This window comes from Sander vitreus, chromosome 9 (genome assembly GCF_031162955.1).
Source record: "Sander vitreus isolate 19-12246 chromosome 9, sanVit1, whole genome shotgun sequence".
Classification (NCBI taxonomy): domain Eukaryota; kingdom Metazoa; phylum Chordata; class Actinopteri; order Perciformes; family Percidae; genus Sander; species Sander vitreus.
Window position 1 is genome coordinate 30,036,615 of NC_135863.1, and position 16,223 is coordinate 30,052,837.

Sequence of the window (16,223 nt, forward strand, 5' to 3'; positions counted from 1 at the left end):
TGGTTGAGGGGCAACCACTCTACCTCCGAGCCATAGCCACCCTCATTTGACAGCTATGCTGCTAATTAAGTTCTTTTTTCAAAATATAAGTGTATAAAATAAAATTCATAATTTCATAAATTACCCAACAGTATATTAAGTAAATTAAAATGTGCTTCAACTCAACTTTTGTGATCCAGGCTTAGGTCCCTGATGTGAAAGCCCCCCTTACTGCTTTATATTCCATGATATTGTTGATATATTTTGAATGTCATCTGTGTTTTCCTTCTTATCAGGATACATAAAGGTATTCCCACCGTAAATTGGTGCATAAAAGTGTATCAGAATGAAGGCTATTAGTCTTTGACGCTCAAAATAACCCTGGGGGAGGACATCCAGACCCCACACTTTGATATGCGCCCCGACCCCCCCCCCTCAAAAAAAAAGGCCCATTACAGTATACCCACTACAATACATTAGACCAGTGTTTCTCAAATGGGGGTAGGCCTACGTGTATCCCTAGGGGTACTTTAGAGGACAGCAGGGGGTACGTGAAATATTTAACAAAATGTTTAATAGTTACAAGGCCGTTGTCCAGAACATTGTTCCTCTTTATGTAGACTTTTTTTTCCTACCAAAAATGTGAATCTTCTACTGTAAGTTTTTGTCTTTTTTACAGTTTTTGTCTCCTTTTCTCATTAGCATTTAAATGTGTTGTGTTAAATGTGTTTTTTTTCAGTTCCAAGGCTGTTGTTTAGTAAATCTGCCGCTGACAGCACTGCACTGTTCCTGTTTATATACACTTTGTTTTTTACCGAAAATGATTAGCGCTGGTCAGGGGGTACATGGCTTAAAGAAACTATTCAAAAGGGGTACATTATTGAAAAAAGTTTGAGAACCACTGCATTATACTACACCACTGGGTGCATGTCATGTCTCACCTGTAGATGGCAGCAGTGCGCATGGCATGCGTCTAGCGGGCATACAATGTAACGAGAAGAAGAAGGGGAACTTTTACCGGAAGAGAGTTCTGGCTAGCCGGTAAGCTATCTGTTTACCACTTTACCACGCTTTATATATTATTACGTTTTCATGTTATTTTTATTATTATTATTTATTTTTTTTTAAAGCAGACGGCGTTTTTGTAACTTCACGTAGTTAAAAAGCTGTCTCTGTATTCGTTGCTGTTTCCCTCCAAAGCGGCTCACGGTCTTCACAGAGAGATGCAGAGTGCTGGAGGCTGCGCCGGTCAGTCTCATCCTCTGTTTGGAGGAGCACTGTCAGCCGCCTTCCCTCACAGCGCCAAAGACACCAGTGAGCTGAGGGAGATCCCGGACAACCAGGAGGTGTTTGCCCACGAACACACCGACCAGAGCCTGATCGTGGAGCTGGTGGAGTACCAGGATCAGGTGGCGGACCAAGACGCCGCCAGGTATCACTTTGAAGACATCGCAGGCAGCAACAAAGCTTTGGAGCCAGGTGCTTTTGAAGTGACCAGTGTCGCGCCTCTGTCCAAATCCGAGCTGTCCCTGTCAGACTGCAGCTCTGCCTGGATGCTGACTGGGACACAGTGTGTATCCAAATTCAACGAGGAAGCGAGGAACACAGTGACCCTTCACCTGGGTCTGTTCCGTCTGCCGCAGTTCTCCACAGATGTCCTGATATCCTTCAATGACCCGCAGAGAATCAGCCCTGAGAGCAGCAGTGCTGCCTCAGCGGAGACACACAGAGAGCCATGGACGGTGCAGGACTTCCAGCGCTTGTTGCAGACTCTGACCCTGCACAACCCAGGCCTGTTTGGGTAGAACAACTGCTTGGGACCCTTTTGTCTCAGGCACATTTAAACATATTAGGACTGTGTTTTGCTGGGACCCCACAAGAATCAGCAGCATGCGTCCCAACTTAAACGTTTTGGAAGCAGTTCCTTCGACCCACATACTCTGTTCTGCCTTTTTGATGTTGACTTTGTTCTACCTTGTTGTCTCTGACATTTAAAACCAAACATTTCACGATATGATGATAGTTGTGTCATAATAAATGTATTGGAGGGAAAATCTTGGACCATTTCATTATTTTTGGATCACCTGATTATTTTTATTTAACCTTTATTCAACCAGGTTAGTCTCATTGAGATATAAAATCTCTTTTTCAAGAGAGACCTGGCCAAGATAGCAGAACAAGTTAGTTACATATAAAAACAATTTACAATCACAAAAGAGGCAAAGACAACTGAAGTGCATTTCAATTAAATAAAAGTGCCATTAGTTAAAACATTTGCACGTGTGGATGGACTCATATTCTATGGTTTTAACATAACCCTTTAAAATAATTTAAGGAAATTAGACACTGTAGTTTGAGTGTTTTCTGTAGGTCATTCCAAGTAGAAGGTGCAGCAAACATGAAAGCCTTTTAAAACAACTCTGTCCCGGCTTGAGGTACATTCAATGAAATAGTGTTCTGGGACCGTAAACCATAAGTACTCTGTGTAAAAGAAAGAAATTCAGATATGTAACATGGGAGCCTGCCTAAAATGCCTTTGTATATGAACATATAAAGGTGAGTAAGCCGGCGATTTGACAGAGAGGGCGAATTCACTGGGGAGTACACAGTGAATCACTTTGATGGGGCATTCATGTACAGATCACCATAATCAATAATAGAGAGAAATGTGGCATCGACTAGCCTTTTTCTGGCAGAAAAAGTAAAACAAGATTTGTTCCTAAAGAAAAAACCTACTTTTAGAGTATGTTTAACCTACAAATAAATGTATATATGTATATTTAGGATTTTTAATTGATGAGCACCTTTCTTTTAAGCTTCATATACAGAACCTAGTAAAAACGTTGAAATTGAAGCTGCTGTGTGGACCTTTTAGATCGGATTAACATGATCACATTAATGTTATTTTTAAGGCACGTCTGACCTGAGAGAAATGTGAGATTTGAGACATAACGTCACAGACATGCAAATTTACCGCTTCTCAGTTTCCCGCCACATTCCCCTTCTACTACTCACTCAAGCCTCTCTTCCTTTATTTTACTCGGCCACCATCCCTATGTGTGTTTTTATGCTTAGATACAAACATCTGACAGAGTAGAGCCTTGCCAGTATCTGTAATGCACAAACCACCCCTCAGACCATTATATTATTTACTTACTAACACTGAACTTGTGCTACCTTCATGCTCTAACCTCCATATTTGTGCAATGGCAAATGTCAAAGTGGAGGTCAGAAGGTTAAAGGTGCATTGAGGTAGCCTGGCTCCACCCTGCTACGTACTTCCGCTCAACTTTAATTTTCCTTCAGTGCTAATGAAATGTACGTGAGTCTGGTAGGACCAGGCTAGAATTGAGGTTCCACATGTAAACTCCCTCTGGAGCAGTTCAAATGCAGTTCATATCCATAGAGTCTTCAGTGGGACCTGAGTTTGGTCATAAACAGTAAAACAATTGAGAGAAAGAATCCCAGCAGGAATATGCATTAGGTCAACTGTTTTCATCATTCTCTGCAGTGGCCTCATGGTGGAATAATTCATTAACCTGAACCTTGAAAAACATTGGAAAATGTTCATTCAAGGGTGACTTTGGTGAAACACAAAATTTATAGAATGGAAGTTGACCCTCATTATTTGTTGCTATGAGGTCAAACCCGAGTTAAGACTTTTACTCAGTTACGCGTGCTGTTATTTAAGGAAACAATGTTTTTATTTGAGTCTGCTGTTACATAAAAGTCACCACAGAGAGGGAATTCAGGTAGGTTTTAACACAACAAATAAGAGGAAGTACAGTCTGTCTCCCCAAAGCCACATTAAAACCCTTCTTATCCTCTGGTGCATTCACGACGGATTAAGATCTCGTAAAGTCAGGCATCTTTTCCTCTCAGTGATCCCGGTAGCACATTCCTTCATCAACCACAACATCTAAACTAACACAAAAGCTAAGCCTCCTTCTGGCTACCTTGGATAAACATGCTTGGTTCTCTTTTGTTTTCTAATAAAGTCGGGAAAAATCCTGTCTTTCAGAGCTGTTGAGGGTTGTGGAACACAGCACCTGACTTAAAGGTCATGCCAGGAGACAATTTCTGAGACATGAGAAGACTTGAAGCTTTTTTCCATTACTACAGAGTGGCTACTGGGTTACTATAGTGCAGTAGTCTCAAACATTTTGCCCGGTGATGCAGAGTGGTTTAACAAAAGAATGATTGTCTCTTTCTAGATTGTTTCTGTTAGGGAAATTATGATACATACTTTCCCTCTTATTATTTATTAAACTGTTTGCATAGATTAATATATTCTCTCTCTCTGTTAAATTAATTGTGGATGCGTGTGGATATTGTTGAGAAACCAAAACACTGCTTGAACTCACAAGATAACATGGGAGCCACTGTTTTGTCCTTGTCTAAGCACGGTGTGTTCCTGAGGGCATACATGCCCTCCCAGGCCAGATAGGGGAGACGTCATCGATTCTGACAAGATAACAATTGACGACATCAACTCTGTATCATGATTTATTGCATTTACACTTATGTGATTATAAAAAGCAGTTGTAGAGAGCTTTTCGTTAGGTCATTGTCTGTACTATTTTGTAGTGCGGCAACTGCCTCCTTGTTGGGTTCTCAAGTAAAATGAACTTTAATATATCTTCAGTAGCCCTGTCTATTATTTGATAATGGAAATTATTCTAACCGTTTCATTTCAAGCAATTATCAGAGGAGAATCATTAGAGGTAGAGGTACAATTAGGCGTTTTATCATTAGAAAACATGTTTTCCTATTCCATTAATTTTTTTATGGCCCTACATCATTTTACACATCTTTGATGTCCAAATAGACAGGCAGAGAGGACAAAAGCTAACTTGTGCACTCTCGTATCTCTTGAGGATTGCTGTGTCTAAAACTACTCTGTAATAGTTATATATACATTAAATATGTAATTGCATGGTAGGCTACCAGTGTCAGACCTCTTGTTTTTGTAAGCTTGAAAAAAAATCCTATATAAATCCTATATCATTCCCTCCATTACAATACTCCTGTGTGTTCCTTAAGTGCTGCAGTGTACACAATACTAAGAGATACAATTAAAAAAAAGTAAAGTTTGATGAGTGATAAGTGCTGTCACATATGTAAAGATGTCCCTAGTTTCATTAAAACTAATTAAAAATTCTCATGGAAAGAAATGTACATAAAAAATAAGCCTCTGTCGGCTTGGGAACCACAATTTCATCACAATAACCTGGCTGCAAAAGATTCAATTTAAGCGAAACAAATGCCCAAATAATCCTGTTTTTTTAATTTATGAGACAAATTTAGGTCATATTGATGTGATGTAATGTCATGTCATATCATGTCTTATCTAAACTGTGACTATATGTATCATATTAAAAAAAAAAAACCATTTATGTTGTTCATTTTAGCCAGTTTTGGTAGTTAGTTTAAACTGGGGCATGTGGAACTAGAGCTGTTCCAGACATCACATGAGGATGTCTGCTGTTTACCCCAACGTTGTACAAAGGAGGGAATGCCTTTAGAAGAATGACTACAGGATAAGCTGCAGCAAGAATGGAGTTAAATGAAACAACGCCATGTATTTTTGCAACAATTCCATCTCCTTCTTAGCTGACTCTTTATTCTCCAAAATGCATACTGTATGGGCAGTAGCTAGGGGGGGGGCCATTGAATGCTGCAGCACTGACAGTAACTGTGTTGACTTTGAGTCACAGAGGAAAAGAGGGAAAAGGAGGGACGCCTTCATAGCCATGTCTAGTGACCTGAAGTCTGGCTCACATCCTGTGTGTCCTGTTAAAAAAACTTGGCTGACAGGTGAACTGAAGTCTCCCTGATCAAGATGCATACAGCTTTCTTGCTCCTTCTCCCAACAACTTGCTACTTCCTGGCAGGTTCCCAAACAAAACTGGAGGTCTAAGCAAACAGAGTGGTCCAGTCATTTTCAATATTTTTTGGGGATTTGCCACCTTTAATTTTTGATAGGACAGCTAGGTGAGAAAGAGGGAGAAGATACAGAGGAAATTGTCACAGGTTGGATTTGAACGCTGGACCTCTGCGTTGAGGCATAAACCTCTCAGTACATGTCAACCTGTTCTACCACTGAGCCAACCCGGCCACAATGGTCCAGTCATTTTACAACGTACAGCAGCTTTTTTTTTTCTAGCCTGATAAGCCAGACCCACATCAAGATGTTGCAAATTACAATTTGCTGGCCCCTAGGGTGTGTCTAGATTTCTAGGCTAGCTTTTTTTCTCAAGAAGTGTCACTTTTACTTGCTTAGTATCATTATCGATAACCAGGTGCAAACATTTTCTTGTACACAGCTTCATAGAATATAAATAAATGAGGAAATTATGCAAAAAAGCCATTCAATCTGTGTTGAAGAAAGTAGATGAAATATTTAATAAAACACAGCGCTATGGGTTGTCTCTGTCTTCTGGTGGTCTCATGCAGGATGTGTGTATTTGTGCATGTGTGACATTTTCAGTACAGTACATCTGGGAGGCATCAGTCACAGACTGTGTGCATAGTTTCTGCTCAGAGACTTCCAGCTACAGGGTCATTTATTACCTAAAAACCCCCCTGTTATCACTGTACTAACAGTCTCAGAGCGGTCTGCTGCTCTCATCAGGATCCCGAATAATTCATGCTCATCTTCAGGTCTAATTTTAGCTATCTTCCCATATTATCTGGAAGACATATTTGACATGCTCATTTCCTGAAGGTCCTTTACCTACCACTGACACAAGGAAATCTTCACCAAGAATAACAAAGGGAGAAGTTGTTGAAAAATAAGTTTATTAAAAATTAAACAGTTTCCACTGCAGATTCTACATGTAGACATTGTGATCACAAATGTGTTATCTGTCATATGTTTCTGACCCAACAATAAAACACTCTGCTGGTCAAATCTAATGACTTGAGGTTTGATACATTGTGCAGATTCAGAAGCTGAAGTGAGCCTAAAATGATTCTTTAATCCTCCTGCTTCTTCTTCTTGCCCTGTGGCGAGGTATCGTTGGTTTGAGAGAAGTGCTCAGACATGGCAGCAAGCGCCCGGTAGCGGTGCGAGATAGTGTTCTTCACCTCTTTGGGCAGTTCAGCATAGCTGCAGATGAAAGGGAAGTAGTTAAAGTCAGAATGGATGTGTGTTCATGTTTGGCACAATAGTGATAAATAATCTCTAATGCAGAAGTCTTCAACATTTATTAAACCAAGGACCCCTTAACTGAAAGAGACATGGAGCAGGGGCCCCCCTACTACATATATTGTATAATATGAAGTTGCATATTAAACTAGGCCTACAATAACTTGCAGGGCGGCCAAATGCCTTTATACATACCTTTTTAACATTCAAATTGTTGGCATGATTTTATAAATAATGTTCAAAATACATGTGTCACATTGAATCCTTAGGATGTACTGTATGTGTGGATGGCTACCTTAGTGACTACCTTACCTATAGGACAGTAAGCCTATCAGTGGGGATTTATGTTTGCTAATAATATGTTGGATTCATGGTAAGACTTTTTAATTTTTGAAAAAACTTTCAAAACCCCCCACATTGACTCTGAGGACCCCTTAGGGGTCCCGGACCCCATGTTGAAGATCCGTGCTCTAATGTACAGCATAAAATGAAAACCATAATGATGCTTTTTTTTTTTTTTTAAACTAATCTGCAATGCTCAACTCATTTTTTAATGGGACGTTACATGTGTTGACCACTGGCTCCCCCTTGTGGTATGAACAAGACATTTGAAACAGTCTTTGCTTACGTTTTGTCATATCCCTCTGGCTGGAAACAGGGATCCCATCCAAAGTCTCGAGGCCCCCTGGGTTCCACAATGTGTCCCTTGATATACCAAGAGGAGAGAGTGAATGGAAAATAAAAACACAATGCTAACCGCCACCTGCAAAAACAAACTCACTAAAAAAAAATCACACATATTGCCTCTAAGATAATCAGTCTCCCCACACCCAGCCTATCAGACATGAATGACACAGCCATACCACGCCTAGCACGTACAATAGCAGCTGACACAGACCATCCCCTGAATCAATTCTTCACACTACTTCCATCCGGCCGCAGATACAGAGTACTGAACTGGACTAAAGCCTATTTCAAAATAAGTTATCCATCCATCCATCTATCTATCCATCCATCTATCACATGCAAACACTGAGGCAGTTTGAGAGAGACTCTTACCTCTGTTTTCCCTCTAAAGAGCTGTACTGGCTCATCTTTCCCAGCAGAGAAAGCAAAAGTGCAGAGAGCCCATGCTGATTTATCTTCAAACCCAGCTAGGAGTTTATACAAGCCTACAACAAAAATGTAAAAAAAGATTAGAAATGCCATATTCGCTTTTTCTACCCAACTCAGGCTGATTTGTATTTTAAAGGCCAGTTATTTCATGATCCAGGATACTATGCATTCTGATAAAGTTCCCTTGGCCTTTGGAATTAAAATAGCCCCCCGACATCATCACATCCCCTTCACCATACCTAGAGATTGGCATGGTTTTATTTCAGTTAGCCTAATAGCTGGTTTGATTTGCATTGAGAGATGATCTTATGGAAAGTACCCCATGCCAATCTCTAGGTATGGTGAAGGGGATGTGATGATGTGGGGCTATTTTAATTCCAAAGGCCAAGGGAACTTTATCAGGATCATAGTATCCTGGATCCATGAAATAACTGGCCTTTAAAAATAAACATCTGCCTGCCTCTATGGGAATTTAACATGGTGGTGTACTGACTTATGCCCCCTGTATTTTAAGGAAGAACATTTATTTATTTACGATACATTATTCATTCACAAAGAAAATTGGTGTCCTTAAAGGTTGGATTTTTCCTCATTTTTTTAATTAAGGCATTAAGATCAATTTCCAAAAGATGATTTTTTTTTTATTCCTCTTTTTAGTCAACTTTAGCATGGGTTCTTGAACGTATGAGTGCCACTGTATCTCAGTAGTCTCATCTATTATCATACTTACATACCTTCTGGCTTGAGTTTATCCAGGAACCATTTTCTACAAAAACAAAGTTTAGTTATAATTATTACCGTTCATTACTACTATTAAAGATAAAATGGCATATGACAGACGTGGAAGTTGTTACTAACATGTACGGTCCAGGCAGGCCTCCCAAAGCCTTGAAACACAGACAGGTGTCCTCCACTATTACTGGCCCATCGATCTGAGAGTGTAAAACAAGCAATGCATCAGTTTCATTCATTCATCATGTACATGCAGAATATTTACTTGCATGACAGTACAGTTACCTGCCGTGCAGCCTCCTTACACTTCTGTATGGAAATCTCATCTGGTTCCCCTTGGTATTCAGGCACTGGAGACAAAAATAGTTAGTGTGTTATTGTTAGTGTCATGTGTGCAATGCTTACAGGAACTATCTATTCTACTGGTGGTCTCTGTTCTGATACTTACAGTCAATCTTTTTAGACACTAGCTTGTAGGGAAACCTATCTCCCAGGATCTGAATGACCTGATGGACGTGACCAAAGTGAGAGTCAACCACAGAATCTAGCAGGACTGATTTTTGTCAAATGAAACAAGAGATTTCTGTATTAAATTACAGCTCATGCTCACTGTCTATGTTTAGCTAAAGGCAATACGTGTAGAAGTATCCCGCCTGAAACGACTAGCTAAGACAAGACAAGCACGAACGTGAACATAGAATCCGTCTCAGGTGTAAAAATGTTTGCCTCTTTTACCTCTTCGAGTTTTTTCGCGTTTCCAGTCACGAAGACCACAGACCTTCCAGCAGGCACAGCCATGTTGAATGACACCCCGGAGGACTAACAATATCGGACCGAACACTTCCGGCTGAGCAACTGCCAATGAAAGCAGCTCTAAGGGCCAAAGCGAATCACCGCGTACTGTGTAACCCCGCCTTCACACAAAGCCTCCAATCAGCGAGCTGTACTGCCAGCAACGTTGTCCGGCTTGTAAAGTTGAGTTGCGTGCCATGTGCAGAAGTGGCTGTCAGCAGACTCTGTCACGGTAAACTGAAACGTTTTTAGACTATTGTAAGCACTGCAGCCGGAAAATGAGTCTTTTACCTCGCACTGCCGAAGAGTTCAGCTCCGCAGAGTACTGGGAGAGATTTTTTAAGAAGCGCGGAGAGAAGGCTTTTGAATGGTATGGAGACTACAACAAACTCTGCGGCGTGCTGCATAAATACATCAAAGTCAAAGATAAGGTAAAAATAACTTGTTTGGCAAGATATGTACAGGTATGGCGATACACAAAGTATATAGAATTGCCGTCAAAACGACATAAACAAATGTTATTTGTTGTTATCCTGCTAATATGTATACCAGTGTTTATATAAAGTACATTTCTTTCCTTATCCATTTAGGGTCATTTCCATAATAATACACACAGTATTTTTTGTCTCGGTGGTGGAAGAAGTATTCAGATGCCAAATACCACAGTGTAAAAAAATACTCCCATTCCAAGAAAAGGTCCTGCATTCAAGATCTTACTGAAGTAAAAGTACTGTGGATCAGCATGATATAGTACATTAAATATCAAAAGCTAAAGCAGTCATTATACAAAAAAAACAGCCCCTGTGAGTATTTCATTGGATAGCTAATATTTCATTGATGTGCATTTTAATGTAGAGCTGGGCAATATATCGATATTATATCGACATCGTGATACGAGACTAGATATCGTCTTAGATTTTGGATATCTTAATATCGAAATATGGCACAAGTGTTGTTTTTTCCTGGTTTTAAAGGCTGCATTACAGTAAAGTGATGTCATTTTCTGAACTTACCAGACTGTTGTAACTGTTCTATCATTTGCCTTTACCCACATAGTCATTATATCCACATTACTGATGATTATTTATCAAAAATCTCATTCTGTAAATATTTTGTTAAAGCACCAATAGTCAACACTACAATATCGTTGTGGTATCGATATCGAGGTATTTGGTCAAAAATATTGTGATATTTGATATTTTCTCCATATCGCCCAGCCCTATTTTACTGCTCAAGATGTTAAAGGTGAAGCCAATTTTACATACCTCAAGAACCTTTGGGTAGTTACATTTACAAAGAAGCATCATATTTAAGAAGTGCATCATGTGTTTTGCATATTCAGTTTGAATCTGCAATTTAACCAGCAACTATAGCTGTCAAATAGAGGTGTAAAAAGTCCAATATTTTGCAATTAAATGTAGTGGACTATAAGTATAATATAGCATAAAATGGAAATATTAAATAAAGCACAAGTGCCTCGAAACTTACAGTACTTACGTAAATGTGCTTACTTACTTTTAGAGATGGCCCGATACCATTTTTTTGCTTCCCGATACCGATTCTGATACCTGAACTTGCGTATCGGCTGATACCGAGTACCGATCCGATACCAGTGTGTCATATATTTTATTATGTTTTAACAACTGTATTCTACTATCCCTGTATGGATGTGATATTATTTCTATCTTTGTTGTCAGTCTGGCTCAGCTTAAATTCTTTGTGAAACATGAATGCCACAGAACTTTCTTTTATTTTGCAGTTTGACAGTCAGTTATAACGGAAAAAGAACATAAATGAACTACTTTAACGTAGATTTTCTTTAGGGTGGTATCGGATCGGTGAATAAGCTCCAGTACTTCCCGATACCAGCGTTTTAGGCAGTATCGGAGCTGATACCGATACTGGTATCCGAACATCTCTACTTACTTTGCACCTCTGCAAAAATCAATAACTGATTAATTAACGGTGTATTGTTGTGTTTCTGTCGCGCAGGTGTTGGTGGTCGGTTGTGGTAACTCTGAGCTGAGTGAACAGATGTTTGATGTTGGCTACAAACGTCTTACTAATATTGACATCAGTGAGACAGTGGTGACCCATATGAACCAGAGAAACGCTGAACGCCGGCCAGGCCTGACCTTCCAGCAGGTGGATGCTACACAAACTCCATATGAGGAGGCTAGCTACCAGGCTGCTCTGGACAAGGGCACACTAGATGCCATGGCGTCAGAAGAAGAAGGAGCACTGGCCAGGAACATGCTCACTGAGGTAAGAAAACCAAAGGGTCAGGGTGTGCACAGACCGTATGTTTTTTCCTCCTCACTCTGTAGACTTTTCAACACACGTCTGTGCATTCTCGTCACAGCTGTGTTCTTGTGTCTGCAGGTGGGCCGTGTGCTAAGTGTCGGCGGCCGGTATGTCTGTGTGACGTTGGCTCAGGAGAGCGTGATCAAGTTGGCCGTGGAGCACTTTGTTCAGCTGGGCTGGGCTGTGAGGCTCCACTGCCTGCAGGAGGAATTGGGAAAAGAAGAGGACTCCTTTGCTCTGCCGGTCTTTGTTCTGGTCTGCACCAAGTTTCGTCAGCCTATGCCCATGCCTATTCTGGAGATGTGCCTTGGGGAAGAAGGAGCCCCTACTCGTCTCCCACAGGTAGCAGAATTGTTGTCTGCAGTAAGGGAGCGTCAGGCTTACTCTGTCTTGAAAAAGAGACTCCGTACAAGCACAGACGCCAGCTCGAGCCCCTCGCTCACTCTCTGCCACGCCAAGACTGGCCTCCCCAGATACTCTCTCACAGTACAAGATTGTCCCCCAGGTGCCAAGGTGCCAAGATCAAACCCGTTTGCTATTTTTATTGGTGAGCTCTCCTGTTCTCTCATCATGTTTTTGCCTTCGCATGTACAGTAAGTCACAGTGGTTGGGTTTTGCCCTTCTTTAATGATTACTTTCCCCCCTCTGCTTATCCTGTCAGTGCCTCAAGGCAGTGAGACAGCTTGGCTCTACAGCTCCAGTGAGGGGCGAAGGCAGCTGGCAGCCAGTGCTAACTTTCGGCGCCTGGTTATTGCGGCAATGCACAGGAATCAGGAGTACACAGACATGCAGGCTGTCCAGTCAGAACTCTCACCAATGGTGATGGACCTGGCTCCCCCGGGTATGCCAACAAACCAGCAGGTAAACACAGACAGACACACACACACACACACACACACACACACACACACACACACACACAGTCCTTTTTAGAAATGTTCTTTTGTGCAATAAAACTTTTTCTGTTGCAAAAATGTGCATCAGTGTATTCATTTGAGTTCTCTGTCCCTATTCAGGTGCCGTTTCTGTCAGTTGGAGGTGACCTGGGTTGGCGAGAGGAGGTCAGCAGGGGTGTGAGTGAGCTGAGCGGGGAGTACTGTGTAGAGAATGTCAAAGGAGAAGACGGAGAACTGTATCGGAGACTCGTTTTCCTGTCTAATGTTGCCCTCGTCCAGTCAGAGAGCCGTCTTGTCCCTTCAAATACTGGTCAGTTGTTTTCCCTTCTTTGCTGTAATTAGTAATGCTCACATTTTCCTTTATGATAAATAACCAATTCCGCAAAACCAACAGTGCATATACCGTACATGAAATGAAATGAACAGACACCTATCAAACTAAGAAGCTAAATAACCATAAAAGGGGAAACAATGAAACAAACGATAAAAAGGAAAAATATTAGAATAGCTTTAGTTTAGTTATAGTATATCATATTTTATTGGATTATTATAAATGAATGAATATGTATGTCCCTGCAGCACCAAGTCATAAGAAGAAAAACCGAAAGAAGCTCAAGCCAACAGATGCTGCAACAACATCTTCCACCTCTCTGTCAGTGGACAGCGGCTTCCTCTGCTGCGCTCACCATGAGGTTATGGTGGCGGGCCTTGCTATGCTAGGGGTGGGCACGCCACAGAACAAAGGTCAGTTGGGCTTATGGTGTAAAACGGTGGTCATTTATACATATGTTTGTTTGGTTTGTGGTTTATTGTCTATTTTGTTATCGCAAACCCCAATTCCAATGAAGTTGGGACGTCGCGTAAAACGTAAATAAAATCAGAATACGATGATTTGCAAATCCTTTTCAACCTATATTCCATTGAATACACAACAAAGACAAGCTATTTAATGTTCAAACTTATAAACTTTTTTTTGTGCAAATATTCACTCATTTTGAATTTGATGTCATGTTCCAAAAAAGCTGGGACAGGGACATGTTTACCACTGTGTTAACATCAATGATATGAAATGTGGACTCGTCAGACCACAGCATACTTTTCCACTTGGCGTCAGTCCATCTCAGATGAGCTCGGGCCCAGAGGAGCCGGCGGCGTTTCTGGGTATTGTTGATATATGGCTTTGGCTTTGCACGGTGAAGTTCTAACTTGCACATGTAGATGTAGTGACGAACTGTGTTAACTGACAGTGGTTGTCCAAAGTGTTCCTGAGCCCACGAGGTAATGTCCTTTACATAATGATGTCGGTTTTTAATGCAGTGCTGTCTGAGGGATCGAAGGTCACAGACATAAAATGTTGGTTTTCGGCCTTGCTGCTTACGTGCAGAGACTTCTCCAGATTCTCTGGATCTTTTGATGATTTTATGGTCTGTAGATGATGAAATCCCTAAATTCCTTGCATTGGTACGTTGAAAAACGTTGTTCTTAAACTGTTGGACCATTTGCTCACGCAGTTGTTTCACAAAGTGCTGAACCTTGCCCCATCCTTGCTTGTGAATGACTTTTGGGGATGCTCCTTTTATACCCAATCATGACCAATTAACCTGTTCACCTGTTCTTTGAGCATTCCTCAACATTCCCAGTCTGTTGTTGCCCCTGTCCCAGCTTTTTTGGAACGTGTTGCAGGCATCAAATTCAAAATTAGTGAATATCTTTTCTTGATTTTAGTCTGGGTGGGTGGTGATGATGAAGGGGGGGGGGGGGTGTTCATGTTGCGAGTTGTATGTTTTTGTATAAAAAATAAAATAAAAAAGTTGTTAATCACAAAAAAAAAACAAAGGTCAGTTCCCAGCTGTTTTAACAGTCTTGTTGAGGTTGTAGAGGTGGATGGCGGGAGAAAATCTAGACCCAACGGCCACAGCGTTGCAGCGTCTTCCCACTTCATTTGAGCTTTACCTGTGATGTTTTCATCCCCTCTGTCTCCCTTTCTTAGATGTCCCGGTGTCAGTGCTCCTGGTGGGGCTTGGTGGAGGAGGCCTGCCTCAGTTTCTACGGGACTTTGTGCCCGGTGTTACTGTCGAGGTTGTGGAACTGGATCCTGTTGTGATGCAAGTGGCAAAGGAATGCTTCGGGTTTCGACCAGATGATCGTTTGACTGTCACTCTTGGGGACGGCCTCGAACACATCTGTGCCCTGGAGCAAGAAGGTTAGTGAAGGAGGAGTCGAGGAGAGAGCCGTCAAAAGTAAGCGTACGCCAGTGAATGCTGTAAATTACCTAAGAAGTGACTGGCTATTCCCCCTCCCCCCCTCTGTAGGTGGTCGTTTGTTTGATGCCATCATGTTCGATGTAGACAATAAAGATAGTACTGTGGGTATGAGCTGTCCTCCTGCTGCCTTTGTAGAAACCTTGATCCTGCAGAAAGTCCACAGCCTGCTAACCCCCAGAGGTACAGTATTTTTAACAATATATCTCTCCATCTGGTGGTATCTAATGTTTTCTATTGAGTAATGACACATGCATTGGCTTACTTTAAAAAAAAAAGTTTTGTAATTTGAATAAAGTAGACAACTAATAGGCACATTAAGAAACTGTAAATAATCAAAAAGCTGTTTATTGGTCTCATCACACATGTACAAAATGTCTTCATTTTTGTTTGAAATATTTCACCATAGTTGTGTGTTTCATCTACATGTTCTCTTCTTTCGTCTGTCTGTCTGTCTGTCTGTCTGTCTGTTATCTCCCTGCCATTGGACCAGGTGTATTCATACTGAACCTTGTGTGTCGTGACTCAGCCTTGAGGAACAGCGTGTTGGAGCGTCTGAGCGCCGTGTTTCCCACCATCCTCTCTAGAAAGATTGAAGGGGAGGTCAATGAGGTCCTTCTTTGCTCTCGTGGAGAAAATGAGACATCGGACGCTGTTCGCATCCTTCCATCCCTGAACCGAGCAGCCAAAAGCCTGCAGAGTGCACTGTGCTCTAACAGGACTGGAACCAACAGCAGCCCACATATAGACATTGCAGAGTTGTTGAAAGAACTGAAAGTAGAGTAAATTGATGTGGGACCAGAGGGGGATTTACAGTATTCATGTGTCATACTGGAATATGAGAGTACATGCTTTCACTTTGCCATTCAGTGCGATGTACAACATCTACAGTGACAAGTAAATATTTGATCTTAATGTGGTGCTTTGACAAAAAAAAAAATTTGATATTTGAACTTGCATTATTATTATTATTTCACAATTTCATGTCATTTA

General features: G+C 41.2%; 3 protein-coding genes across 3 annotated transcripts; 2 read left to right on the top strand and 1 right to left on the bottom strand.

Annotated features, from left to right (window-relative positions):
- Nucleotides 1-930: 930 nt before the first annotated feature.
- On the top strand, nucleotides 931-2,223 carry rangrf (RAN guanine nucleotide release factor). Its single transcript, XM_078258204.1, has 2 exons — nucleotides 931-1,020; nucleotides 1,180-2,223. The coding sequence occupies exon 2, from the start codon at nucleotides 1,203-1,205 to the stop codon at nucleotides 1,782-1,784; it is 582 nt and encodes a 193-aa protein (XP_078114330.1). The 5' UTR covers nucleotides 931-1,020; nucleotides 1,180-1,202; the 3' UTR covers nucleotides 1,785-2,223.
- A 4,536-nt stretch (nucleotides 2,224-6,759) lies between these two features.
- Nucleotides 6,760-9,817, bottom strand: itpa (inosine triphosphatase (nucleoside triphosphate pyrophosphatase)). Its single transcript, XM_078258205.1, has 8 exons — nucleotides 9,713-9,817; nucleotides 9,426-9,483; nucleotides 9,263-9,327; nucleotides 9,104-9,177; nucleotides 8,980-9,011; nucleotides 8,189-8,301; nucleotides 7,758-7,834; nucleotides 6,760-7,090 (listed from the first exon to the last, which is right to left on the bottom strand). The coding sequence occupies exons 1-8, from the start codon at nucleotides 9,773-9,775 to the stop codon at nucleotides 6,958-6,960; spliced, it is 615 nt and encodes a 204-aa protein (XP_078114331.1). The 5' UTR covers nucleotides 9,776-9,817; the 3' UTR covers nucleotides 6,760-6,957.
- Nucleotides 9,818-9,947: 130 nt separating this feature from the next.
- mettl13 (methyltransferase 13, eEF1A lysine and N-terminal methyltransferase) lies at nucleotides 9,948-16,183 on the top strand. The gene is made up of 9 exons (XM_078259618.1): nucleotides 9,948-10,200; nucleotides 11,762-12,034; nucleotides 12,152-12,620; nucleotides 12,735-12,934; nucleotides 13,090-13,279; nucleotides 13,549-13,713; nucleotides 14,960-15,172; nucleotides 15,282-15,413; nucleotides 15,724-16,183. Exons 1-9 carry the CDS (start codon nucleotides 10,048-10,050, stop codon nucleotides 16,014-16,016), a joined length of 2,088 nt encoding a protein of 695 aa, XP_078115744.1. The 5' UTR covers nucleotides 9,948-10,047; the 3' UTR covers nucleotides 16,017-16,183.
- Nucleotides 16,184-16,223: the final 40 nt, after the last annotated feature.

Bases quoted from the DNA above. Each gene is read 5' to 3' on its own strand.
- itpa (XM_078258205.1), bottom strand. From the start codon at position 9,775: ATGGCTGTGCCTGCTGGAAGGTCTGTGGTCTTCGTGACTGGAAACGCG. The intron at 9,484-9,712 runs GTAAAAGAGGCA...CACGTCCATCAG, and splicing joins ACGCGAAAAAACTCGAAGAG to GTCATTCAGATCCTGGGAGA. The intron at 8,302-8,979 runs GTATGTAAGTAT...TTTTTGTTGTAG, and splicing joins GGATAAACTCAAGCCAGAAG to GCTTGTATAAACTCCTAGCT.
- mettl13 (XM_078259618.1), top strand. From the start codon at position 10,048: ATGAGTCTTTTACCTCGCACTGCCGAAGAGTTCAGCTCCGCAGAGTAC. The intron at 13,714-14,959 runs GTCAGTTGGGCT...TCCCTTTCTTAG, and splicing joins GGGCACGCCACAGAACAAAG to ATGTCCCGGTGTCAGTGCTC. The intron at 15,414-15,723 runs GTACAGTATTTT...CCATTGGACCAG, and splicing joins CAGCCTGCTAACCCCCAGAG to GTGTATTCATACTGAACCTT.
- rangrf (XM_078258204.1), top strand. From the start codon at position 1,203: ATGCAGAGTGCTGGAGGCTGCGCCGGTCAGTCTCATCCTCTGTTTGGA.